Source organism: Sapajus apella, unplaced genomic scaffold (assembly GCF_009761245.1).
Source record: "Sapajus apella isolate SASKATOON/1434 unplaced genomic scaffold, GSC_monkey_1.0 scaffold1, whole genome shotgun sequence".
Classification (NCBI taxonomy): domain Eukaryota; kingdom Metazoa; phylum Chordata; class Mammalia; order Primates; family Cebidae; genus Sapajus; species Sapajus apella.
Window position 1 is genome coordinate 58691730 of NW_022436941.1, and position 12084 is coordinate 58703813.

General features: G+C 34.8%; 1 protein-coding gene across 6 annotated transcripts in view; it reads left to right on the forward strand.

Annotated features, from left to right (window-relative positions):
* The window catches only part of SSBP2 (single stranded DNA binding protein 2), a 314744-nt gene that overhangs the window by 292460 nt on the left and 10200 nt on the right, over nt 1-12084 (forward strand). For all 6 annotated transcript variants that reach the window (XM_032276921.1, XM_032276946.1, XM_032276962.1 and 3 more), the window contains 3 exons: nt 47-117; nt 2102-2180; nt 5098-5126. In XM_032276921.1, coding sequence (XP_032132812.1) covers nt 47-117; nt 2102-2180; nt 5098-5126 — 179 coding nt within the window. The remainder of the gene's footprint in view (nt 1-46; nt 118-2101; nt 2181-5097; nt 5127-12084) is intronic.

Here is a 12084-nt window from a genome sequence, read left to right on the forward strand (position 1 = left end):
ATGTTTTATTTCAGAAATCTTTTAATTAAGTAATATTTTGTTTCAGATTCAACGAACTCTGGCGATAACATGTATACTTTAATGAATGCAGTACCTCCTGGACCTAACAGACCTAATGTAAATATGAATTTTTTATTTTTGGAATGTATTTGAAGACTTTCAAACTCTGAGTGCATTCCATGTCCTGTATATTGTAGACTTTATATTTTATTGTCCAGGAGCTTATTAGACATTAGAAAAGTCAAATCCTTTCTCTGAGCTGGGTTAAAAAAACATAGTACACATGTGTAACAGAGATTTTATGTCAATATAATTTAAAAGTAAAACTGATCCTAATCAATTATTTAATGTTAGTTCATCTTATTTTGTTGTAAATAATTAATGACTTATACTGTTTGAAAATAACAGGTTATATATAATCATTTATATTAACCTCATTTTTGGCATCATTAAGTTTTTTCATTGTGATCCTTTTTTATCCTGATAAACTTGAAAATAAAGTAGGAAGTTGGCTATGTTTCTTTTTTTTAGAATATGAAATCTAGAGTTTAGATATGGAGCTAAAGCAGTTATTACAGGAAGAACTTGGGTGTTCTTAATAAAGCCTGTGGTCATGATTTTTCCACAGAAGCTCATAGGAAAACATTTTATTTATTTATTAGGCCTATATGTTTATAAAAATATTTATAACATAGTTAATACATATATACATGTGTTGTATATATGGTAGCAGAAATCAAAGAAAAATCAGAAGATAAATATGTTATGTGCTAAACTGACCAAACATACATACCTATAGTTTTAGTGTCTTTTAAAACACTGTGGGGGCCAGATAGAAGTTCACAGGCTACTAGGCTTACCAGCACCAGTTTCTCAACCCATATCTAAACTATGCTTTTGATAACAGCTGAATAACAGCAGTAAGTTTAAAGTCAATTTCTTTGACTTATATATGCCTTCTATCAGTGAGGCATATATATTCCAAGTTGTTTACTGAATACCAACCATCCTGTGTGCTTTTAGATACTCAATTTGACCAAGCAAAATTGGCATTCTCTTGGGGAATTTCATAAGCATGTGGTTGGTATGCTCACAGTGATAGAAGGCCATCTTATTCCCACACAGAGGTGGTGAAATACGGGGATTACCTGCTGAAGGCTGTTATTTCTCCCTAAAAGCCTCATGATTAGTAACCACCACCACACCATCCACACATGCACACACCATAGTCAATATTCTTCACCATACAACATGGTAGAAATGCTTTTGGCATGGGAAATTTGAAGAAAGAGCATTTTCAGCAGTGTAAGGTACTTAGAAGTAGTAACTTGTCTTCGAACTGGGCTCTGGGTTTCCTCAGTGTTCCAGGGAGATGAGAGGAAGACTGAGTGGGTGGGCCATGGATTTTCTATCACCAAGCCCATCATGTCACACCTGTTTTGTACCAGGCTTCTTTAAGATTTCACCTGAAAAGAAAGGAAAGAAAAAAAGAATTTCACCTCTTTAAAAGATGTTAAGCAGAATTGCTATGGAATGTCTGAGTGTCATTGAAGTGACATGGTTGAGACTGCCAAGAAGAATTAGCTATATATCAGCCATCCCCAGGGAATGAAATGTATTTAACCTATAAGATGAAATTATTTATTATGTCCATTTGAACAAAGATAGATTGTCTGCTAAGAAAAACACTAACGTTGGCATATGACATTGAATTATGCTTCTTAATAAGCTAATACCATTAACAGCTTCTTAAGAACCACCTTTGGTTTTCAATAGAAAAATTTGTCAGTATCATAGAGGAAAATGTTTATCTTCTCATTTGTACTGGAATGTATATACTTTCTGAGTATATCTGAAGAAGAAAACTTTGGAGATGAATGAAGATTAACCTAAAATTCTATTATCTGGAACACAGAGAAAACAATATGAGAGAGGCGAACAGTCCAGCTAGAGAATCTACAAGGCTGAAAAACAAAGATCTCCATAGCTTGAAAGTGAAAATAAGTTGTGGCAGTGTCTTGTAATGTTAAATATGTTATAAAATTGAGATAAGCCATTGTTTTCAGTATGATTACAGCGATTTTCTTCATTTTTAAAATAGTTTCCAATGGGCCCTGGGTCAGATGGTCCCATGGGTGGATTAGGAGGAATGGAGTCACATCACATGAATGGTTCCTTAGGTAAGGCTTTTCAGTTTGATGTTTAGAATAAATCCAGAACAAAACCTTAATTCTGCATAGTGGATATTATGGTTTCCAAAGTTCTTTCATAGCCAGCTACTCATTTTTAAATACTTCAACTTTTAACTCATACAGATAGTTTAATCTACATTGTATTGGTTATTAGAACTGTAGATCACTTGAAGATCAGAAGTGTGAGAGTTGATCTAGTTCATATTCACAGTTATTTACTTTAACCTACCGAAATTTCATGTCTTACCGTAAAAGGAGACATTGCTGCTGTGGGCATGTGTCATGCTTACCTAACCCGGAAGACTGCCGTATTCTTGTAGCTGTTTTTCTTTTTGTTGTTTGTCTCCAGAGTTCTGTGGACACAGCCTCAAAGAACTTCAGTTCTCTCCAAGCATTTCTTAATTTTGTTTTTGTATTTTTATGTTTGCCTCCTGTTTAACATAAAATTGTTAATCATATTCTGGATAATTTGAATGATTCTCTTAAAAGAGAACACTGCCTATATTGTCTTCATGATAAAGACCATTTCAAGTATGTGACTGAGGGTTAAAAACATACTTTATAGCCTGGGCACCATGGCTCATGTCTGTAATCCCAGAACTTTGGGAGGCCGAAGTGGACAGATCACCTGAGGTTAGGAATTCAAGACCAGTCTGGCCAACATGGTGAAACCCCATCTCTGCTGAAAAAACAAAAATTAGCTGGGCATGGTGGCGGGTGCCTGTAATCCCAGTTACTTGGGACGCTGAAATGGAGGAATCGCTTGAACCTGGGAGGCAGAGGTTGCAGTGAGCCGAGATCGCACCACTGCACTCAAACCTGGGTGACAAGAGCAAAACTCTGTCTCAAAAAAAAAAAAAAAAAAAAAAAAAGAAAAGAAAAAGAAAACATACTTTATAAATGATGCCCTCTTACCATATGAAGCTAAATAGCTGCAAGGTGAATAAAAACTTGAACAATAGTGAGAAATAGAGATAAGTGTTGCAAAATTGACTAGGTCATACCATAGTTATATTTGTTTTGCATTCACATAGGTTGAATGCAAAACAAAAAAAAAAATCACTTTTTATGTTTGTATATGTTTAAGTAACATGACCATAAACTAATTTAAAAGTTGACAACGTGGGTGGGAGTTGTGATTTTTTCCTTTGGGGAAGGGTTCATCTTTTACTTAAGTTGGAAAAAGTATATTCGTGAGTAATTTAGGTTATATACAGATTTTACTCCCCCACCTAAGTCAGGAAATGCCTCCCTCTGATACTTGGAAAATCTTTCAGTAATCCAGAAATTATTTGCAGTACACTAACAGACTTTTGAGCTTTTAAGGATTCATACTTATTTTGCCTAGATTTCAGAGTCTTGATTTGCACTGTCCAATTGCATTGCCACAAGTCATATGTGACTATTTAATTTTAAATTAAGTAAATTTTAAAATTCAGTTCTTCAGTTGCACTGCCACATATCAGGTACACAGCAGCCACTTGTACCTAATGACTACTTTAATGAACATCACAGAGAAACATTTCCATTATTGCACAAAATTCTGTTGGACAGCACCATTCTAGAATTTTATTTTCCAATTTCTTGCAAAATAATTCACTTTCCACTATTGTTATTTTAGAACTATTCACAAAAAGATGATATTTGGTATAGTTAAAAGACGCTCATTATCTTAGTCACTAGAATAGAATTTTCAGAAGATTTTCACCTATGCTTGGCAACTGGCTCATTGCTTTCTATAATTAACATTACTGTACGTATTATATATACACATATGTAAGATTGCGTATATGCATTCAGTATTTAATAATTTATTGTGCCTGTTTATTTGCAACTTATGTTAATAAGTCCTAGTTTTATTTGTAATTTTGACTGAATGCTGTGCTACTAAAATGTTATTTTTATGCTAGGAAAATTAATTGTCAGAAGTAAAATTGTTTAAAATAAAGTTAATATTGTGGCAAAGATCTGATTATTGTTCTATTACCTATGTATGATTCTATTTCTTTTTTCTTTTTTTATCTGAGGCAGTCTTACTCTGTCACCCATGCTAGAGTGCAGTGGCACCATCTCGACTCACTGCAACCTCCACCTCCCAGGTTCAAGTGATTTTCCTGCCTCAGCCTCCTGAGTAGCTGGGATTATGGGAGGCTGCCACCATGCCCAGCTAATTAGTAGAGGCAGGATTTCACCATGTTTGACCAGGCTAGTCTCAAACTCCAGACCTCAAATAACTCACCCACCTCAGCCTTCCAAAGTGCTGGGATTATAGGCGTTAGCCACTGTGCTTGACCTCTATTTCTTACATAAGAAAATAAATTAATATTGATTATTTCTTCCAAGGATAAAAATAAAAATATAATATTTAAAGACATTTTTAGTTTTGAAGGATTATCATGAATATTCATTACTATCAACTTTTTAATATTATTAATACCTAGCTTTTGGTTATTATACTAAAGTATGGTTTAAAATATTGTCAAATATTGTTGCAAGTGTTCATTATATATTTTATCAGATTTACAGCATCATTTTTAAAAAAATACATAGATATCTCTATATATGTTTTATATATATATACACATATACGTTTTTAAATTTTTAATTGGTTAGGGTATGTAAATGGTCTTTCTAAACTTTCACGTTCAGGAATCTATGATAACAGTTTTCTTCATACTTCCATTTAAAAAAATTATCGGGAACTAGGGATAGAATTCCTTGGATTTTCCATCAGATGGTACTGATTCAACATACTGTGTAAAAGAAAAGCAACTTTTTCAGATTAAAAAACTCAGGAGTTATACACTGGAAAATACATATAGTATACTTCACTTATTTAAATTAAAGGAGTATTTATAAATGGAATCTTACCTAATAAAGGCTTTCTTTTTATATTTTGTTTCAGGCTCGGGAGATATGGACAGTATTTCCAAGGTGAGTGCTGTGTATTCTGTGTTGCTTTTAATCAACTGTATTTAACATGGAACTCTCATTAAAATTATTAGAGTAAACTTATGAATATTGTTCTTGAACAAGAGTTTGAAAGTAGAAGACCAGGTATAATTAATTGGAAGTTAGGAATATTAATGTATATTATCTGTGGGAAAGGCTAAACTAAGTTTTTTAAGAATAAATATGCTAAGATTCATTAACAGGGCATACTATACGTTATTAATTGATACCCGAGTAATAACAGATTTAATCACATTACGATGTTGCTTATTTGTAAAGCAAACTTACAGAATTTAGATAATCTTTTGAAAATGTAAAGATATCTAAAGAAATGTTAGGAGAGGTGAATCTGAAAAAGTGGTTATTATGTATCATAAGGGCATTGCCTTTACATATTCAATTCATCTTGCAGACCTTCATTAGGAAATGCCGATTTCCACAATAATTATTCTAGTCCCCAAAATAGAGTAAGAAAGTGATTAGAGGAAAATTATATTAGTACAAGTAGGAAAGAGAACCTTTCATTAGTAAATATTTGCATTTTCCCTCTTTCAATAGTTTGAATATCTAAAATGAATCCTTTAATAAAATGCCTTATATTTTTGAAGAATAATACCTAAATACTATTTAGGTCATGATGAAGTTAAAGTAGTTCTCGGTGAGTCAAATTTATTTAGAATTACTGATGAGAACTAATTATTCACTACTACCAGAATGACTGTCTTAGTAGTCTCCTCTATATCAATAAGCAGAGAAATTCATTAAGGGATGACTTTTTAAAAAATATTTACTTATTATACTTTAAGTTCTGGCATACATGTGCTAATTTATATTTATGTATAATAATGTAAAATTCCTGCTGCCAAGAAAAATAAAATAAAATTGATTGAGCTAAAAAACATTTTAAATTAATACTTCAAGTTTTAAAAAACATTTAATTAGAATTCTAGCATTATAATTCTACTGCTTGGCTGCTTTGCCTCACATTTCCACAGGTATTTTAGATGTCTATGTTTAGAAACAATTATGTTTAGAAACAGTCAAAAAGGTCTTTTTCATTTCTAAAAATAGATAAATATTTATAATGAGTACTAGCTTACCTCTGTGAGAAATGATATTTATGAAGCCTATTTCAAAACAAAATTCCCTATGTAACTTTATTAGCGCCATCTCTCCAGGCCTTTGCAAGTCAGATGACCATGATTATGTTGGCTGTCTCAGGTATTTCTTTTTTTTTTTTTTTGAAATGGAGTCTTGCTCTGTCACCCATGCTGGAGTGCAGTGGTGCAATCTCGGCTCACTGCAACCTCCCCCTCCCGGGTTCAAGCAATTCTGCTGTCTCAGCCTCCCAAGTAGCTGGGACTAAAGGTGCATACCATCACACCCAGCTAATTTTTGTATTTTTAGTAGAGACAGGGTTTTGCCATGTTGGTCAGTCTGGTCTCAAACTCCTGACCTCAGGTGATCCACACGCCTCGGCCTCCAAAAGTGCTGGGGTTACAGGCGTTTCCCACTGCACCCAGCGTCTCAGTTATTTCTAACAATTGAATCAACCAAATTGTGCTTTGCGGTCTCCAGTGAAACTTCTAGTGCCATATTTGAGAAGCATATTCTTTTACCTAGAGATGGATTCTTAATTACACAAAAGTAGGATCATCCAGATGATTTTAGGCCATCTTCCTAAAATTTTCACCACCTACCTACCTTTACATAAGATAGTTATAAACAAAATTCTATATGGGAAAGTACTTTATAATTTATAAAACAGTTTAAAAATTTTAAATAGTCATAATGATGAATTAAATGCCATCTTCTAGTCTGCCCTCATATCAGATCGGTTGCTATTCCTTCTGTGCTTTACTTTCCCTTGCCTGTTTTCAGATACAAGTTTTCCACCGTACTGTGACCCCGCCTCGTAACATTCTCTTGCCTAATGATGCATTGCTTGTGCTCTAAGCAGTAACCAACCATCCAGTGTGTACTTTTGTGTGCTGGGTATTGCCTTCTGCACTGTGGGGACATAAAAAAGACTTCTTTAACAACGAACACAATCTCTGCCCTCAAGTGGTTTATTCTTAAGCAAGAGTTCCTTCATTCACTAAATGTTGATGCACTAAGTTATTATGCTGGGCTCTAAAAATCCAAAGATAAACAAGATACCTTGTCTGCCCTCAAGAAGTTCAGTTTAACAGAGGAGATCAAACAAATAGGATAAAAAACTTTTATAAAGCAAAATTAATATGCATTTAAGTTAACATAAGATTTATCCCCCGGTAATAAACATGCCACTTAACAATGTACTAGAATTGACTAGTTAAATCTGCCTTAAAATGAGTTCCCACGCAGCTCATTTCTATACCGCCTCTGCTCCAAGTTCATTGGGTCTGCGCTGGCCGACCCTGGGTGATAGTACCACTAGTGTCTGTCTCACTATAGTCACTCATTCTCTTAAGAGCATCAGCAGCGTCATGCACATTGTATACCTCCTGCCCCAGATTCTTTCTCTTCCTGCTTCTTTCCACTCCCAACCTAATTTTTTCAGTTTTTTACTCCAAGGTATGCACAGTCACTAACTCCGCTTTTCCTACATTTCTTCCTTTTCCAGCTCATGTTCAGCTATCTCAAGAAGCTTTCCCCTTCCGTTTGTTTTCCTGGAATCATTCACTATCATTCATTACCATCCTGTTTTGTTTTTTTCTAGTAATTTTGTTTGTGAATCCAAAGACAGTCTTACCATTATTGCTTAGTAATTTTTAAAGTCCCTCTTAGGTCTCTAGCTACAGCGCTATATAGTTCTTCAGTTATATAATCTGTATTTTGTCAAGTACCAGTATCACATATTAAAAAAAAATTCTACTGCATTTTAAATGTGGATAAGTGCCACTTCAATTGTTTTCTACTTTTTATTGCATAGATACTCTATTTTATCCATTTTTATATATAAGATAAATAAAGAGTACTGAACTGAGATTCAGAAAGCCCGGTGCTACTACAGCACTTACAAGTTACAGTACCATGTTACTTAATCTCTCATAGGCATAGTTTGCTTAGCTGTACAAAAGCTTGTACTTCATCCCTGCCTACTTCAGAAAATTGTTGAGAATCAAATGTGAACATATGTTAAGGGCTATGAAGTGCTGTACAGACACTAAATATCTTCCTTCTCATTAGCTACACATTCTTTTGTGGACAAGGCTAGGAACTCGCACTATCAAATGCACTTTGATGGCACTGTTTCAGTCAGCAAAATGAATTCAAAGCTTCCAATGAAGTTTCAAAATTATTTCTTGCTTAGTTGAGCATTACCTAGTAATGCTCTTGTGCCTCTTTTTCAAAATGCAGAATTTATCTTTAATTTAGAAGGGCTTTAAAGATGATATGTGAAATTCCTTTCATCCCTTTAATAACTGAGGGTTCACCCATTTAATTAATGGAACAAAAATATTTTTCCTTGGAGTTGTTTTAGGGGTTGGGGATAGAGAGAAGTATATGGTTTGTTTTTGGGGTTTTTTTTGGATTTTTTTGGTTTTTTTGGTTTTTTTTGAGACAGAGTCTCACTGCAACCTCCACCTCCCAGGTAAAGCAGTTCTCCTGCCTGAGCCTCCTGAGTAGCTGGGACTACAGGCGTGTGCCACCACGCCCAGCTAATTTTTGTATTTTTGCTAGAGATGGGATTTCACCATGCTGGCCAGGCTGGTCTCAAACTCCTGACCTCATGATCTGCCTGCCTCGGCTTCCCAAAGTGCTGGGATTACAGGTGTGGGCCACCACACCCGGCCAGTTTGTTTTCTTAGAAGAAAAGAACCTAAAAATTCTACAGTTTACATTAACATAACTCACGTTTATGTTTTTGAGTTTGAAAAAATATGTATGTGACAAGCTCTGATCGTATCATGTTTAATAAATTATCAAGGATGTATGTTCAACCTGAAGCATTCTGACCTCAAAACTTTCATTCCAGCTACAGATTCTACACTGTTCACAAGGGAGCTAGTAGATGACTAGACATTTCCACCATCATCTCAGGTGTGCTGACCTGAGTTCTAGCTCAGCTGTACCCACTGGGAGAATGATTTGACAGTTTGTAATTTGAGGGAGCTAGCAGAGTCAAAACAACACTCTATAAAACTCACTATTGGCAGCCTGTGAGAAAGCAATTCAAAATCCACTACAGGTATTTATTGACTTACCACCTATGCAACTTACGACCATTCGACTTTACGACCACAATCGCTAGCCATGACTGCTCCGTGTCTGGCAGTGCAAACGTTGCCCAGCTGGGCGTACGACAGTGTGGACCAGCTTCCAGCAGCACTACCATCTCCACGTGCACCATTTCAACTGTACATATAGCCTACTCAACTTAACGACCAAATCGTGTTACGACCGGTCCACAGTCCCGACCATGGTCATAAGTCGAGCACTAGCTGTACTTAGAATAATGTCATTAGTATTTTATTCTAATTATAGGCAGAACCACAGTTTCTACAAATGTTCACATTTTAAAATCGAAAATGGAAAAAATTAGAATTTTAAAATGTTTTAAAAGGTTTAGAACAGAGTTTGAGGATAGGAAAAGAGATAATAACTTACTAATTAAGAAAAAATATGGGCTGGGCACATTGGCCCACACCTGTTATCCCAGCACTTTGGGATGTCACGGTGGGAGGACTGCTTGAGTCCAGGAATTCATGACGAGTCTGAACAACATAGTGAGATCTTATCTTTACAAAGCATTTTATAAATTAACCAGATGTGGTGGCACATGTCTGTAGTCCTAGCTACTCAGGAGGCTGAGGCAGAAGCATCACTTGAGCCCAAGAGTCCAGGGCTGTAGTGAGCCATGATCTCACCACTGTATTCCAGCCTGGGTGACAGAGACCGTGTCCCAAAAAAAGAAAAAGAAAAGAAGCTATGGAATACCTGCTAAATGAAATCAGACCAGAGGGTCTAACAGCGTTAAACATGGCAGCCAGAGGAAATTGTGTTTGTGGTGTATTATGTGTGTGTATGCATATATATACATAAAACATTCATGTATGACATCATAGCTTAAGAGAAAGACTTTTCACCTTGAAGAAATAAGTGAGAATGTAATAAAATTTCTTGAAGATGGAATCAGTATAATCCTAACCATATTTTTTCAAGCTGACCTCTTAAAGTAGGGAATAAAGTACACATTAACTGAAGTAACTGTAACCAATAGGCCTAATATAGTTAAAAGTAATCTTGTACTCTTTTGTGCTGAAGAAATTTGAGTGCCTTTTTGACCAACCTAAGTCCTTTTTGTACATCATATTCTTGCCTTGTTGGTGAAACCTACTGGACATATTACACAAATACAGCTACAGTTAAATGAAGTATACACACAGTTCATTGCCACCCACCCTCCTAACCTGTTCTGGGATGGTTTTTGGTACCACTGTCTTAGCTGTCCCTCAGATGCCAATATTGAATGTGCCCTTTAGCCTATATCATCATGTCACTTTGATTATGGACAGCACAGTTTTCTTAAGATCTCGCATTGAGGAGCTTCTGTTGTTTTCAAATTTTTCAGAGATCAGTTAAACCAACAAAAACTTATTGTCCTATCATTTCAAGCTTTTTAAATATGGTCCAGTAGGCTGAATAGGAATAGGTTTCAGAGATCTGATTTTATCTCAGTTTTGTATATTGAATGTATGCTTTTAATCTTCTTCTCAGTGTCCTTAAATACCCATCCCCACCACACACACACGAGTATGATGCTGAGCCACCATGCTATGAAGAGGTTGCATGTGAAACAGAAATAATAACATTGAAATTATTTTGAAGGTATCTAAATATTAGCAATGCAATGTTACTTTTAAATTCTAAATATTTAAAAATCAACACTTTGAGTTAGGAATCAGGTTAGCTAAACTTTCCGAATTAGAAATCAAGAAGTGATATGTGGCCAAATGTGCAGCAAAGATTTAAAGCACTCCAACTGAATCTGAGATACACTGCTTCTCTCAAGGCGCCTTATATACCACAGAGAGTATGAATGTTACACGAGAATGAGAGTTCATTTTGTTCTTTTGTTTGACTGTGTAAAATATGCAGCTTCCAACTGCATCCTTGAATTTTCTTATATATATGTATATATATTAGATTGTGTTTTATCTAGTATTACCAATTTCTCTATTATATATAAAATGACAGAAATCTAAAAGATTTTATAAATTATGAGTAAATCTTATAATATTTTTTATCAATTCAGTTTCCTTTTTGAGCTAAGTTGGTATTATCATTCCTGTTTTCAAGGGACAGTTTATTATTTAACTAATAACTGTAATAATTAATGAATTCTAAAATAATGCAGTTAGTTAAATTTTACTTAATTTTTTCCCCAGGAAATTGAGACATTCAGGTTCATTTCAAAGTATAGTTGCTTTTCTGTATACTTGGGTAACTAACATTTTCAGAGAAAAATTTATCAAAAAAAATAGAATCCTCTTTATGCTATTAAAGTATGTTTCCCGAGTCCTTGGGGTTTCTTGACATATAGAGCTCCAGTGGACTTCAGAGGATTCGTGTTCTCAGATCCTCCCTGTGGGGTGCACAGCAAGACAAGACACAAGTGCATTTCCACCAGCTCATCTACCTGTCACTGCTTTACATTGTAATCATATACTAAAAAAGCATGTTTTTCTTTTGGGAATAACTCATTCATGAAATGTTAATGTTTACAATAAAGTTGTCGTAGTTAAGACAAAACTCTGAGCAATTTTCTTTAAAAAAAAAAAATCTAAAAACTAATTCCAAAAAGTTAATAAATTGGACCTTGAAAGAATTACAGTTGTACTACTGTATAAACCTGGTTTATAGTCCGGTGTCATTCTATATTTTCTGTTGATGTGGAATATCGGGTATCCTGCCACAGCTAAAATTGCATGGTAATAATGAGACTAGTAAATTT